Raw genomic sequence first — 16,200 nt, 5'->3', positions numbered from 1 at the left:
TCATAACGCATTCATCATCCTTGTTGCCTTTTTGTTTTGTCTGGAGAAAGGGACGAACTGGTTCTGTTTTGTTTCCATTCAGAATAGTTTTCAAGGCTGCCTTAATTTATCTGTGTGTTAAACCTTCCAACAGTGATGCTGATCTGTTTGAAGACTCTTAGGAGGTGATGACATCACTGCAAGAGATGAAACGTGTACGAAAGAAACTAGTGGTTGACTGTGTGACCACCAACGCGGGGTGCGATAACCGGCCATCCGGGTCATCGTTTTCAACCATCGAAGTACCATTCATTCAGTAAATGACTTCGGTAGGTGCCACACTTTATATTTTTGTTCGAGGGGTCAAAATAATTCTGAACCTTCGGCTAAAAACAAAATGAGGAAAAAGCCCAATTAAATACACAACGTCAATGCCAGAGAATAACCAGTCTCGACTATCTGCCGAACCAGATTCCACTGGGCGCCGAAGGGCAAAATAGAGGTGAAAATTATATGAATGGATCACTGAAAATCAGTGATGACATCAGGTATTCGCGAACAGGGTAAGCATGTCCTGCTCTACATTTAGCACCCGCCACTCAAAAAATACCTGTCCCCGATTTCTCGAAACAAACTTAAGTTCAAAAGCTGAGTTTTTGCTGAGTTTGATTAGAGAAATGCAGTTGAGTTAAAAAATCAGCTGAATTTTTTTTTCAAACTCAATTTGAGATTTGAGTAAAAGCTTAAGTTTGTTTCGATAAATCGGGGCCTGGTCTGTAGGCGCATGCGTATTGTACTTTTTTGAAAGTTGAAGTCGTCCCTCTTGTCATATTGTTTCTGGATATTCTTTTTTTCAGATAACATTTGCTTTCATTTTTTTTACAAATTGTTGCCTATCCCCTGATGATGACGATGAAACCATATCTATTATCATCACGTTGAGTGACAAATACCCCATGGATGAAGGGACACAGTTCTCACAAACACATTCAACTTACTAAAACAATATACCATTAACACCAAACACATTTTATTATTGCACACAATCGTTGGGTGGTTTTAAGAAAATCCAATGAATGCATACAATATATTAGAGTGAATCACATGCATAGAGATAGTCTAACAAAATCAGTGAGTGCTTTCAACGCCGCGATAACCGTACGTCGGTTATATCATGCGTGTCAGCTTAACTGCAAGTGCAGGCGTTGTGTGTCCACTTGCGGCGCTCGTGAGGAAGTAGTAGTTGTTGATGCTACAAATTGTCGTAGGCGCGTTTAGAGACGACCTTGTGCAGACACATCTGGTAGGCATACATGATCACGACGGCCACCATCAGAAGCAGGATGAACACAAGGATGACCCTGAAAAACAAAATAATACCACCGGTACAGATATAAAGAGATAGACTGGAGCAGTGCCTGTTTCCAATATGAATTTAAGACAGTGATAACCTAATCAAATACATCACCATCGAATAACCATTGCTTGCTTGTTTCAAGTTTAGCCACCATCTAACACTGGAGTATATTTTCCTCTTTTCTGGTGTGTTTTGAAAGAATACAATCCTCTGAGGAAAGGGGATGGGGTGGGGATGGGGGCACGGGTGGCCCAGTCGTGTAAGGCGCCGCGATTCGCTGTGCAGAGTTGCGTCCCTTAGGCACGCTAGAAACCTATGATTGTCGGTTCGAATCCCGGTTCGTCCCAATTATGTTTCTAGGTTTGTCAGCACCATACCGTGGTCGTGGGTTTCACCGAAGTGGTAAACGTCTGAGACCTGCCTCACTTTGGGCTTTCCTCCTACATTAAGCTGACACGCCCTGATATAACTGGAATACTGTTAAAAGCGGCATTAAACACAACTCAGTCACACACTGAGGGAAGGGGAGTGATTTTTAGGTAACATTTGAGACATTATCATAATGTTCTCATAATGAATCGAGAACAAACTGTGAACGTATTGAGACAAAGATTGAGAGCAAGATTTGCCCTTTTTACCCAATTATTTTACAGGAAGGAGAGAAGTTAGTTTAAGTGCCTTGTGTCAAGCTGAAACATTGTTTCTATAGATACCGCTCACAAAGAGTAGGGGGCATTGAAAGTAGGACTTTGTTGTTTAACGCCCAAAATCAGCAAAATTCCAGCTATATGGCTGCGGCCTGTTAACAACCGACTCTGGACCAGACAATCCAGTGATTGCCATTATAACCATCGACGCCGAGCCTGACCACCTGATCCAAATAGTTGCCTCTTACGATGCTCAATTCTAACCCAGAATCCCCTCGTCTTCCCAATGTGTTCCTATCTTACGAATAGTAATGTTTGTTTGTTTGTTGTTTAACGCCGCACTCAGCAATATTCCAGCTATATGACGGCGGTCTGTAAATAATCGAGTCTGCAACCAGACAATCCAGTGGTTGATATCATGAGCATCGATCCACGCATTTGGAATCGATGACTTGCATCAACCATGTCAGCGAGCCTGATCACCGTTAGTTGCCTTTAACGGCAAGCATGGGTTGCTGAAGACCTATTCCACCCCGGGTCTTCCCGATATACATGTTTGTGAACTTTGGGGATAAGACATGGGTGCCCTTCCCCCCCCCCCCCCCCCCCCCCCCCCCCCTTCATGCTGATCTGTTTCTTTGTAAACATGAATTAGAATTGTAATTATTCAAAGCGCTGCGCTAATGTGACTTTTCAAATTTTCTTATAGGTGTCCTGCGTACTAACAATTATTGAATTACCATAAGTTGAAGAAATTCTTCCAAAAGGATCTTGAGCGTCGGTGCTGTTTTGTTTGCAAACACAACTACAGGCACATGTTGTTAATGCTTATGCATAGAAATGTCAACAAAGCCCATATTTGGACATATATCAATATTCATGCGCAACCAGATTTTGCAACCGGTTTCAGTTTGGTTTGTTAACGAACGAAAGTTGTTATGTATTTACACTTAAATATATATTTGACGTGGGTAATAAATAAAATACGACACTCATTCTCGTAAGATACCATTTTTACGAAACTCGTGAACATTCAATGATACCAAAGAAAGTCCACTCGTTTCGTCAAAATGGTATTCTCTACATATGTTATCGACACGACACATCAGACGACCATTCGTGACCAACTCGTGTTATTCCGGGACAAGCAGGTTACGGAAAGGGGCGAGTGGTGACGAATGATCAGACGACATTGTTCAGATACGTACACCTGAGCCACGAGGAGGGTCTGGAAGCCACTGAGATCCAGTTGTTCTATCGGCGGAATGATGTGGGCAGGGATGCCGCCCCCCGTCGGTGTGATCCTTCTGGCGGTCGGCCCTATAGTGACTGGTTTCTGGGTGATGGTTTGGATGCTGACAAGCTTTGGGGTGATGGTTTGGATGCTGACAAGCTTTGGAGTGATGGTTTGGATGGTGATCGCCGTTGGGTCGCCAGTTGCTCTTAGATTCGACTTCATTGCACAGGCAGCGACACTCCTCAGCGTCATCAACTGGAAAAGAAACACACGTAAGGTCGTCGCAGCTGTATCCCCGTGATAATTCACCCGGAAGTGACAACCCAGAACAGTTTCGAGGGAGCCGCCATCTTGGTTTCGACTCTATCGTGCTATGATTATGGAAAGGGTCACTTGTATTAGCTTTTTATGAGTACAGTATATCACGACGACCTATAAATCATCGAATCTGGACAAGACAAACCAATGGCTGAAAGCATGAACAAATATAACGACGTCTAATCAGAATACGCTGACACGGAAGCAACCATGTTGATCTAGGCTGAGTAGGAGGAAGGCCTAACGAGAGCGTTTAACAATTGAAAGCCGCGAGCTAGGCTTTGAACTTCATAAAGTGACCCGTGAAGATCCGGGTTAGAATAGGTCTTCAGCACCCCATGCTTGTCGTAAAAGACGACTAGGAAGATGCTTGTCGTAAGAGGCGACTGGCGGGATCGGATGGCCCCTTATAGAATATGCATTAGAATTCTGGGACAATTGTACTGTAGAAATCAGCGATTAACTTTAAATGAACCAATTGAGAGCCGCAAGAATGATCACAGGTTTACCAAAAAGTGCTCCTAAATCTAGCTTACACAATGAAACTTGCTGGATGACTTTAAAGTTCTCCCCGCGAATATCCGGGTCTTCAGCAACCCATGCTTTCCGTAAAAGGCGACTATGCTTGTCGTAAAAGGCGCCTAACGGGATCGGGTGGTCAGGCTCGCTGTCTTGGCTGATGCATGTCATTGTGTCCCAATTGCGTGGATCAATGCTGATGATGTCAATCACTTGATCGTGTGGTCCAGACGATGATTTACAGATCGCGGCATAAGGTTGGAATATTGCGGCGTTTCACAACATTCAAATATTCTCTTTTTTCCGAGGACAAGTTTCTGGTTGTGTCCTGGGTTCACAAGGCAGTGTGGGGGCACCTAAGGGTAGGAGAGGCTGTGCTGGTATCAACCTGAACGTTACTTACAAACCGCCCACTGCCAAGTGGGACCTCGCCCTTCGATGTGAGGATGCCGGGGTTCAGAGTCTTGTCACATATGAGTGTGATGTTGGTGGACCTACAACAGCAATCACAGTTACATACTTGCCTGGTTTCTGAATTGTCGTTAAGTTCAGAGGTGAGGGACTGAATGCAAAGAGGCAATGCACTGTATTGGTAATATTGTTCTGTTAATCTTCGTCATCAGCATTGATGAAACTAGAAGACAGGGAATGGGTGGAAGGTGGGTAGCGGATGGTGGTGGGTAGCGGTGGGTTGTGGGTAGCGGTGGGCGGTGGGTAGCGTTTGGTGGTGGGTAGCGGTGGGTGATGGGTAGCGGTGGGTGGTGAGAAGCGGTGGATGGTGGGTAGCGGATGGTGGTGGGTAGCGGTGGATGGTGGGTAGCGGTGGATGGTGAGTAGCGGTGGGTGGTGAGAAGCGGTGGATGGTGGGTAGCGGTGGATGGTGGGTAGCGGATGGTGGTGGGTAGCGGATGGTGGTGGGTAGCGGTGGGTGGTGAGAAGCGTTGGATGGTGGGTAGCGTTTGGTGGTGAGTAGCAGTGGGTGGTGGGTAGCGGTGGATGGTGGGTAGCGGTGGGTGGTGGGTAGCGGTGGATGGTGGGTAGCGGATGGTGGTGGGTAGCGGATGGTGGTGGGTAGCGGTGGGTGGTGGGTAGCGGTGGATGGTGGGTAGCGGTGGGTGGTGGGTAGCGGTGGATGGTGGGTAGCGGATGGTGGTGGGTAGCGGATGGTGGTGGGTAGCAGTGGGTGGTGGGTAGCTGTGGATGGTGGGTAGCCGTGGGTGGTGGGTAGCGGTGGATGGTGGGTAGCGGTGGGTGGTGGGTAGCGGTGGATGGTGGGTAGCGGATGGTGGTGGGTAGCGGATGGTGGTGGGTAGCGGTGGGTGGTGGGTAGCGGTGGATGGTGGGTAGCGGTGGGTGGTGGGTAGCGGTGGATGGTGGGTAGCTGTGGATGGTGGGTAGCGGTGGGTGGTGAGAAGCGGTGGATGGTGGGTAGCGGTGTGTGGTGAGAAGCGGTGGATGGTGGGTAGCGGATGGTGGTGGGTAGCGGTGGGTGGTGGGTAGCGGTGGATGATGGGAAGCGGTGGATGTTGGGTACTGGTGAGTAGCTGTGGATGGTGGGTAGCAGTGAGTGGTGGGTAGCGTTTGGTTGTGGGTAGCGGTGGGTGGTGAGAAGCGGTGGGTGATGGGTAGCGGTGTGTGGTGAGAAGCGGTGGATGGTGGGTAGCGGTGGGTGGTGGGTAGCGGTGGATGATGGGAAGCGGTGGATGTTGGGTACTGGTGGGTAGCTGTGGATGGTGGGTAGCGGTGTGTGGTGAGTAGCGGTGGGTGGTGAGTAGCGGTGAATCGTGGGTAGAGGTGGATGGTGGGTAGCGGTGGGTGGTGGGTAGCGGTGGATGGTGGGTAGCGGTGGATGGTGGGTAGCGGTGGATGGTGGGTAGCGGTGGATGGTGGGTAGCGGTGGATGGTGGGTAGCGGTGGGTGATGGGTAGCGGTGGATGGTGGGTAGCGGATGGTGGTGGGTAGCGGATGGTGGTGGGTAGCGGTGGGTGGTGGGTAGCGGTGCATGGTGGGTAGAGGTGGATGGTGGGTAGCGGTGGGTGGTGGGTAGCGGTGGATGGTGGGTAGCGGTGGATGGTGGGTAGCGGTGGATGATGGGTAGCGGTGGATGGTGGGTAGCGGTGGATGGTGGGTAGCGGATGGTGGTGGGTAGCGGTGGGTGATGGGTAGCGGTGGATGGTGGGTAGCGGTGGATGTTGGGTACTGGTGAGTAGCTGTGGATGGTGGGTAGCAGTGAGTGGTGGGTAGCGTTTGGTTGTGGGTAGCGGATGGTGGTGGGTATCAGATTGTGGTGAGTAGCGGTGGATGGTGGGTAGCGGTGGATGGTGGGTAGCGGTGGGTGATGGGTAGCGGTGGATGGTGGGTAGCGGTGGATGGTGGGTAGCGGATGGTGGTGGGTAGCGGTGGGTGATGGGTAGCGGTGGATGGTGGGTAGCGGTGGATGTTGGGTACTGGTGAGTAGCTGTGGATGGTGGGTAGCAGTGAGTGGTGGGTAGCGTTTGGTTGTGGGTAGCGGATGGTGGTGGGTATCAGATTGTGGTGAGTAGCGGTGGGTGGTGAGTAGCGGTGAATCGTGGGTAGCGATGGATGGAGGGTAGTGGTGAGTAGCCGTGGGTGGTGGGTAGCGGTGGATGGTGGGTAGCGGTGGGTGGTGGGTAGCGGTGGATGGTGGGTAGCGGTGGGTGGTGGGTAGCGGTGGATGGTGGGTAGCGGTGGATGGTGGGAAGCGGTGCATGGTGGGTAGCGGTGGGTGGTGGGTAGCGGTGGATGGTGGGTAGCGGTGCATGGTGGGTAGAGGTGGATGGTGGGTAGCGGTGGGTGGTGGGAAGCGGTGGGTGGTGGGTAGCGGTGGATGGTGGGTAGCGGTGGATGGTGGGTAGCGGTGCGTGGTGGGTAGCGGTGCGTGGTGGGTAGCGGTGGGTGGTGGGTAGCGGTGGATGGTTGGTAGCGTTTGGTGGTGGGTATCAGATTGTGGTGGGTAGCGGTGGGTGGTGGGTAGTGGTGAGTAGCGGTGGATGGTGGGTAGCGGTAAGTGGTGGGTAGCGTGGATGGGGGGTTGCGGGGAGTGGTGGGTAGCGTGGATGGTGGGTAGCGGTGAGTGGTGGGTAGCGTGGATGGGGGGTTGCGTTTGGTGGTGGGTATCGGATTGTGGTGGGTAGCGATGGGTGGTGGAGGATTGGTAGGGAGAACAGAGAGGGTGATGGAGGATGGGTAGGGAGAACAGAGTGGATGGTGGAGGATGGGTAGAGAGAACAGAGTGGATGGTGGAGGATGGGTAGGGAGAACAGAGTGGATGGTGGAGGATGGGTAGGGAGAACAGAGTGGATGGTGGAGGATGGGTAGAGAGAACAGAGCGGATGGTGGAAGATGGGTAAGGAGAACAGAGTGGATGGTGGAGGATGGGTAGAGAGAACAGAGCGGATGGTGGAGGATGGGTAGGGAGAACAGAGTGGATGGTGGAGGATGGGTAGAGAGAACAGAGCGGATGGTGGAAGATGGGTAAGGAGAACAGAGAGGATGATGGAGGATGGTAGGGAGAACAGAGTGGATGGTGGAGGATGGGTAGAGAGAACAGAGTGGATGGTGGAGGATGGGTAGGGAGAACAGAGTGGATGGTGGAGGATGGGTAGGGAGAACAGAGTGGATGGTGGAGGATGGGTAGGGAGAACAGAGAGGGTGATGGAGGATTGGTAGGGCGAACAGAGAGGATGGTGGAAGATGGGTAGGGAGAACAGAGTGGATGGTGGAGGATGGGTAGGGAGAACTGAGGGTGATGGAGGATGGGTAGGGAGAACAGAGTGGGTGGTGGAGGATGGGTAGGGAGAACAGAGTGGGTGGTGGAAGATGGGTAAGGAGAACAGAGAGGATGATGGAGGATGGTAGGGAGAACAGAGTGGATGGTGGAGGATGGGTAGAGAGAACAGAGTGGATGGTGGAGGATGGGTAGGGAGAACAGAGTGGATGGTGGAGGATGGGTAGGGAGAACAGAGAGGGTGATGGAGGATTGGTAGGGCGAACAGAGAGGATGGTGGAAGATGGGTAGGGAGAACAGAGTGGATGGTGGAGGATGGGTAGGGAGAACTGAGGGTGATGGAGGATGGGTAGGGAGAACAGAGTGGGTGGTGGAGGATGGGTAGGGAGAACAGAGTGGGTGGTGGAGGATAGGTAGGGAGAACAGAGTGGATGGTGGAGGATGGGTAGGGAGAACAGAGAGGGTGATGGAGGATTGGTAGGGCGAACAGAGAGGATGGTGGAAGATGGGTAGGGAGAACAGAGTGGATGGTGGAGGATGGGTAGGGAGAACTGAGGGTGATGGAGGATGGGTAGGGAGAACAGAGTGGGTGGTGGAGGATGGGTAGGGAGAACAGAGTGGATGGTGGAGGATGGGTAGGGGAACAGAGAGGGTGATGGAGGATGGGTAGGGAGAACAGAGTGGGTGGTGGAGGATGGGTAGGGACAACAGAGAGGGTGATGGAGGATGGGTAGGGAGAACAGCATGGATGGTGGAGGATGGGTAGGGAGAACAGAGTGGATGGTGGAGGATGGGTAGGGAGAACAGAGTGGGTGGTGGAGGATGGGTAGGGAGAACAGAGTGGGTGGTGGAGGATGGGTAGGGAGAACAGAGAGGGTGATGGAGGATGGATAGGGAGAACAGAGTGGATGATGGAGGATGGGTAGGGAGAACAGAGTGGGTGGTGGAGGATGGGTAGGGAGAACAGAGAGGGTGATGGAGGATGGATAGGGAGAACAGAGTGGATGATGTAGGATGGGAAGGGAAAACAGAGTGGATGATGGAGGATGGGTAGGGAGAACAGAGTGGATGGTGGAGGATGGGTAGGGAGAACAGCATGGATGGTGGAGGATGGGTAGGGAGAACAGAGTGGGTGGTGGAGGATGGGTAGGGAGAACAGAGAGGGTGATGGAGGATGGATAGGGAGAACAGAGTGGATGATGTAGGATGGGTAGGGAGAACAGAGTGGATGGTGGAGGATGGGTAGGGAGAACAGAGTGGATGGTGGAGGATGGGTAGGGAGAACAGAGTGGATGATGGAGGATGGGTAGGGAGAACAGAGTGGGTGGTGGAGGATAGGTAGGGAGAACAGAGTGGATGGTGGAGGATGGGTAGGGGGGAACAGAGTGGGTGGTGGAGGATGGGTAGGGGGGAACAGAGTGGATGATGGAGGATAGGTAGGGAGAACAGAGTGGATGGTGGAGGATGGATAGGGAGAACAGAGTGGATGATGTAGGATGGGTAGGGAGAACAGAGTGGATGGTGGAGGATGGGTAGGGAGAACAGAGTGGATGGTGGAGGATGGGTAGGGAGAACAGAGTGGATGATGGAGGATGGGTAGGGAGAACAGAGTGGGTGGTGGAGGATAGGTAGGGAGAACAGAGTGGATGGTGGAGGATGGGTAGGGGGGAACAGAGTGGGTGGTGGAGGATGGGTAGGGGGGAACAGAGTGGATGATGGAGGATAGGTAGGGAGAACAGAGTGGATGATGGAGGATGGGAAGGGAGAACAGAGTGGATGATGGAGGATGGGTAGGGAGAACAGAGTGGGTGGTGGAGGATGGGTAAGAGGAACAGAGTGGGTGATGGAGGATGGGTAGAGAGAACAGAGTGGATGATGGAGGATGGGTAGGGAGAACAGAGTGGATGGTGGAGGATGGGTAGGGAGAACAGAGTGGATGGTGGAGGATGGGTAGGGAGAACAGAGTGGATGGTGGAGGATGGGTAGGGAGAACAGAGTGGATGATGGAGGATGGGTAGGGAGAACAGAGTGGGTGGTGGAGGATGGGTAGGGAGAACAGAGTGGATGGTGGAGGATGGGTAGGGAGAACAGAGTGGATGGTGGAGGATGGGTAGGGAGAACAGAGAGGGTGATGGAGGATGGGTAGGGAGAACAGAGAGGGTGATGGAGGATGGGTAGGGAGAACAGAGTGGGTGGTGGAGGATAGGTAGGGAGAACAGAGTGGATAGTGGAGGATGGGTAGGGAGAACAGAGAGGGTGATGGAGGATGGGTAGGGAGAACAGCATGGATGGTGGAGGATGGGTAGGGAGAACAGAGTGGATGGTGGAGGATGGGTAGGGAGAACTGAGGGTGATGGAGGATGGGTAGGGAGAACAGAGTGGATGGTGGAGGATGGGTAGGGAGAACAGAGTGGATGGTGGAGGATGGGTAGGGAGAACAGAGTGGATGGTGGAGGATGGGTAGGGAGAACAGAGTGGATGGTGGAGGATGGGTAGGGAGAACAGAGTGGATGGTGGAGGATGGGTAGGGAGAACAAAGTGGGTGGTGGAGGATGGGTAGGGAGAACAGAGTGGGTGGTGGAGGATAGGTAGGGAGAACAGAGTGGATGGTGGAGGATGGGTAGGGAGAACAGAGCGGATGATGGAGGATAGGTAGGGAGAACAGTGGATGGTGGAGGATGGGTAGGGGGGAACAGAGAGGGTGATGGAGGATGGGTAGGGAGAACAGAGTGGATGGTGGAGGATGGATAGGGAGAACAGAGTGGATGGTGGAGGATGGGTAGGGAGAACAGAGTGGATGGTGGAGGATGGATAGGGAGAACAGAGTGGATGGTGGAGGATGGGTAGGGAGAACAGAGAGGGTGATGGAGGATGGGTAGGGAGAACAGCATGGATGGTGGAGGATGGGTAGGCAGAACAGAGTGGATGATGGAGGATGGGTAGGGAGAACAGAGTGGATGGTGGAGGATGGGTAGGGAGAACAGAGTGGGTGGTGGAGGATGGGTAGGGAGAACAGAGTGGATCGTGGAGGATGTGTAGGGAGAACAGAGTGGATGGTGGAGGATGGGTAGGGAGAACAGAGTGGATCGTGGAGGATGTGTAGGGAGAACAGAGTGGATGGTGGAGGATGGGTAGGGAGAACAGAGTGGATCGTGGAGGATGTGTAGGGAGAACAGAGTGGGTGGTGGAGGATGGGTAGGGAGATCAGAGAGGGTGATGGAGGATAGGTAGGGAGAACAGAGTGGATGGTGGAGGATGGGTAGGGAGAACAGAGTGGATGGTGGAGGATGGGTAGGGAGAACAGAGTGGATGGTGGAGGATGGGTAGGGAGAACAGAGAGGGTGGTGGAGGATGGGTAGGGAGAACAGAGTGGATGGTGGAGGATGGGTAGGGAGAACAGAGAGGGTGATGGAGGATGTGTAGGGAGAACAGAGTGGATGGTGGAGGATGGGTAGGGAGAACAGAGAGGGTGATGGAGGATGGATAGGGAGAACAGAGAGGATGATGGAGGATGGGTAGGGAGAACAGAGTGGATGGTGGAGGATGGGTAGGGAGAACAGCATGGATGGTGGAGGATGGGTAAGGAGAACAGAGTGGATGGTGGAGGATGGGTAGGGAGAACAGAGAGGGTGATGGAGGATGGATAGGGAGAACAGAGTGGATGATGGAGGATGGGTAGGGAGAACAGAGTGGATGGTGGAGGATGGGTAGGGAGAACAGCATGGATGGTGGAGGATGGGTAAGGAGAACAGAGTGGATGGTGGAGGATGGGTAGGGAGAACAGAGTGGATGATGGAGGATGGGTAGGGAGAACAGAGTGGATGGTGGAGGATGGGTAGGGAGAACAGAGTGGGTGGTGGAGGATGGGTAGGGAGAACAGAGTGGATGGTGGAGGATGGGTAGGGAGAACAGAGGGTGATGGAGGATGGGTAGGGAGAACAGAGTGGATGATGGAGGATGGGTAGGGAGAACAGAGTGGATGGTGGAGGATGGGTAGGGAGAACAAAGTGGGTGGTGGAGGATGGGTAGGGAGAACAGAGTGGGTGGTGGAGGATGGGTAGGGAGAACAGAGTGGATGATGGAGGATGGGTAGGGAGAACAGAGTGGATGATGGAGGATGGGTAGGGAGAACAGAGTGGATGATGGAGGATGGGTAGGGAGAACAGAGTGGGTGGTGGAGGATGGGTAAAAGGAACAGAGTGGGTGATGGAGGATAGGTAGGGGGGAACAGAGTTGGTGATGGAGGATTGGTAGGGAGAACAGAGCGGGGGGACCGGGACGGACCTACCTGAGAGTGTTCTCCCCCTTCTGATTCAGTGTGTCGGCGGAGTAGCTGAGGTGCAGACTGCCGTTCACGACTCTGAAGGTGGCGCTCTCCTGATTCCCGATGTTGTAGAATTCTGGGAGGTGTATGTTCCGGACCTGGCACGCCTGGAAGCACGGCAAAGCTACACGTGTAGTCTCCCCGGAGAGGTGAGATGGGAATTACATCTACACACTAGGACATTAATATAATTACATACATGAGTATTATCAGTAGCAGAAGAACTTGGAGTCTCATCGTCATCACCATCACCATCACCATCATCATAACGATGATAATGTTGATGAAGACATTGATGCTACTGATAATGAGGATAACATGATTGTTTGATTCTATTTTTCGATGCTTGTGATTAAATCTGATAATGATGATGATGGTGATGATAATGGTGATTAAATCGATGATGATGATGATGATTACAACGATGGTGGTGGTGATGATAAAATTTATGCTGATGGTGTGATTACGACAATGACAAAGATGACGATGATGATGATGATGATGATGATGATGATGATGATGATTAAATCTATTATGATGATCAAATCTATGATGATGATAAGGTTTGGTTTGTTTGTTGTTTAACGCCGCACTCAGCAATATTCCAGCTATATGAGGGCGGTCTGTAAATAATCGAGTCTGGACCAGACAATTCAGTGATTGATATCATGAGCATCAATCCACGCAATTGGAATCGATGACATGCATCAACCAAGTCAGCGAGCCTGACTACCCGATCCCGTTAGTCGCCTCGTACGACAAGCATAATCGCCTTTTACAGCAAGCATGGGTTGCCGCAGACCTATTCTACCCCTGAATTTTCACGGGTCTATGATGATGATTAAATCTATGATGATGTTGTTGATGTTGATGTTGATACCGGCGGTAGCGGGAACTGACTTACAGCGACGTCTTTACAGTCCCCTTCTGTGAATGGCAGACATGGATTCCAGGACACCTTGTCCGTAGTTTCGCTCTGCACATCCAGAAACCTGGGAGTAATCAGTGGATGAGTTTGCTGAACAATAGAAGAGTAATATCACGTGGCAGCTTATTGTAGAGTGCGTGTGCGTGTGCTTGTGCTTGTCCGGACCTGTCCGCCTGTTTTATAGTGCCAGCCCACTGAGACGCCATGCCGCAGTTTAACCTGAATACCCCACTCAGACACAGTATACTGACTCCGAGCCACCAACCTTCCGCTCTCTTGGCAGAGTGAGTGAGTGAGTTGGGTTTAACGCCGCTTTGAACATCATTCCAGTTATATCACGGCGTGTCAGCTTAATGTGGGAGGAAAGCCCGAAGTGATGCAGGCCTTAGACGTTTACCACTTCGGTGAAACCAACGAGCACGGGTATGGTGCTGACAAACCTAGAAACATAATCGGGGCATACCGGGATTCAAACCCACAATCATAGGTTTCTGGCGTGCACAAGGGACGCAACTCTGCAGCAGTCGTAGTAGTACTATTAGTAGATGCATCAGTAGTAGTCGTAGTAGTAGTACTAGTAGTAACAGCAGTAGTAGTCGGAGTACTAGTAGAAGTAGTAATGGTAGTAGAAAAAGTAGGAGCAGCAGGAGCAACAGAAGTAGTAGTAGTAGTAGTAGTAGTAGTAGTAGTAGTAGTAGTAGTAGTAGTAGTAGTAGCAGCAGCAGTAGTAGTTGTAGTAGAATTTGCATTAGTTTTTGCATATGCGATGGTTAGAATATATATTGTATCAATGCATGAAGTTTGTCGTAGAAGTGTCGTCATGGTGTCGTCGTTGCGTCGTGTCGTTGTAGTGTCGTCGTAGTGTTGTGATATCGTCGTTGTTTCGTGTCATCGCTGTCAACAAATGAAGCAACAACATACTGTATAAAATCAAACACGTTATAATACACACCTAGGCTTCCCTCTGGCAGCCAATGGCGATAAGTCAATGATCCCATCTTCCGACTTACACGAACATGCCGAGATCTTTTCACAGGATGTAATTTCACCAAAACAATAAAAACATGAACTGAATATACAAAATACGATTAAATAGACGTCCCCCATCGTGAACGGGCGTTTCTGCTACCTGTGATGAGCACGAGATCTTGAACTGCAGCTTGTCACTGATTGCGAGTATCGTATTACAAACTCCCACACGTGACAAGCGATGAAATAAGCTTAATAATGGCGGATTGGTTTCATCACTCGGGCGGATATCAAGTTTCAAGACATCGGGTGTATACTAATAACTACTATGGGACTGGTCATTTATTATTAAGGGTGGGCAGGTCAGAGGTTTTTGATGCACCTATGTACTGAAAATAATTACCCTCCCCTATTTTTTGTCATATTTGTTATGACCCTCCTCGTGTCCTTGTACATTTTCTTTTCATGACACTCCCCTAAAGCAGAAAATGCAAAGTCACTTTATATATTTTATTATAAAATGTAAATCTTTCATTACCCTCCCCAATATGTGTTTTATTTTTAATGAGCCTCCCCTAGGGACTGTCCTATTTTGTGTTGACCCTCCTGATTCCCTTGTTACAATGACCTTTCCGAGAGTATTATACACTGACGAGCAAAGGAAACTATACCAAAAGCGAATTTATTAAAATTTGGATTCGAACACTAAATAATGATTCCAAAATATGTAAAACCGATCGTAGAAATCCAACAGTAGGCAACTGCCACCTTGCTTTAGTATACTGAGTTCCGTATAAAATTACTTCATTCGCTGAAACTGGAAATGCAAGAGCAGCATTATCACTGACTGACATATCCAGTACAAGCCGGCCACGTCACTTCACCCATCGAAAGTCGTTATTTGCGTACTCTCCTGGACTGTGACGTCATCAGCATAAATTGCCCTGGGGCATGTTGTTAAATTCATATCGGATTTATTTACTCAAAACTACCCTCGGCGGTACAAGAGTACAATATGTAATTTTTATATAAAATAATTTCAGACATTACACAGTGCATTCAATGCATGTTTTATTTAACTTCAAGATGAGGGGTTTTAGAACTCATTCATTAATATTTTGGCATATTTACATACATTTCTCAAGTGTTTAGTGCTGGTGTCGTGAAATAGTCTTGCCAAGTTATGGGTATTTAGAGACTTGTAACATTCTGTGATGTATAGAATTGTAAAGAGCACATGACGGCGTTATTCATAGCATTCAGGCCGTATATACTTTCCAGGATGGCGTTATTCATAGCATTCAGGCCGTATATACTTTCCAGCATGGCGTTATTCATAGCATTCAGGCCGTATATACCTTCCAGGATGGCGTTATTCATAGCATTCAGGCCGTATATACTTTCCAAGATGGCGTTATTCATAGCATTCAGGCCGTATATACTTTCCAGGATGGCATTATTCATAGCATTCAGGCCGTATATACTTTCCAGGATGGCGTTATTCATAGTATTCAGGCCGTATATACCTTCCAGGATGGCGTTATTCATAGTATTCAGGCCGTATATACTTTCCAGGATGGCGTTATTCATAGTATTCAGGCCGTATATACCTTCCAGGATGGCGTTATTCATAGCATTCAGGCCGTATATACTTTCCAGGATGGCGTTATTCATAGCATTCAGGCCGTATATACCTTCCAGGATGGCGTTATTCATAGTATTCAGGCCGTATATACCTTCCAGGATGGCGTTATTCATAGTATTCAGGCCGTATATACTTTCCAGGATGGCGTTATTCATAGTATTCAGGCCGTATATACCTTCCAGGATGGCGTTATTCATAGCATTCAGGCCGTATATACTTTCCAGGATGGCGTTATTCATAGTATTCAGGCGTTATTCATAGTATTCGGGCCGTATATACCTTCCAGGATGGCGTTATTCATAGTATTCAGGCCGTATATACCTTCCAGGATGGCGTTATTCAAAGTATTCAGGCCGTATATACTTTCCAGGATGGCGTTATTCATAGTATTCAGGCGTTATTCATAGTATTCAGGCCGTATATACTTTCCAGGATGGCATTATTCATAGTATTCAGTCTGAAGTTTGAAGGATTCAGTCTTTCGGAATATCCCATGTTAAGTGTTTCGAGGTTGCATGATTGGTCGGAT

At 49.9% G+C, this 16,200-nt stretch overlaps 1 protein-coding gene across 1 annotated transcript; it reads right to left on the bottom strand.

Annotated features, from left to right (window-relative positions):
• Nucleotides 1-992: 992 nt before the first annotated feature.
• LOC124131151 lies at nucleotides 993-14,221 on the bottom strand. The gene is made up of 6 exons (XM_046494246.2): nucleotides 14,010-14,221; nucleotides 13,034-13,121; nucleotides 12,094-12,236; nucleotides 4,461-4,551; nucleotides 3,192-3,475; nucleotides 993-1,340 (listed from the first exon to the last, which is right to left on the bottom strand). Exons 1-6 carry the CDS (start codon nucleotides 14,162-14,164, stop codon nucleotides 1,232-1,234), a joined length of 870 nt encoding a protein of 289 aa, XP_046350202.2. The 5' UTR covers nucleotides 14,165-14,221; the 3' UTR covers nucleotides 993-1,231.
• Nucleotides 14,222-16,200: the final 1,979 nt, after the last annotated feature.

The sequence above is a fragment of the Haliotis rufescens genome, unplaced genomic scaffold, assembly GCF_023055435.1.
Source record: "Haliotis rufescens isolate VD_foot unplaced genomic scaffold, xgHalRufe1.0.p SCAF_10, whole genome shotgun sequence".
Lineage (NCBI taxonomy): Eukaryota > Metazoa > Mollusca > Gastropoda > Lepetellida > Haliotidae > Haliotis > Haliotis rufescens.
This window is presented reverse-complemented; position numbering and strand designations above follow the sequence as displayed.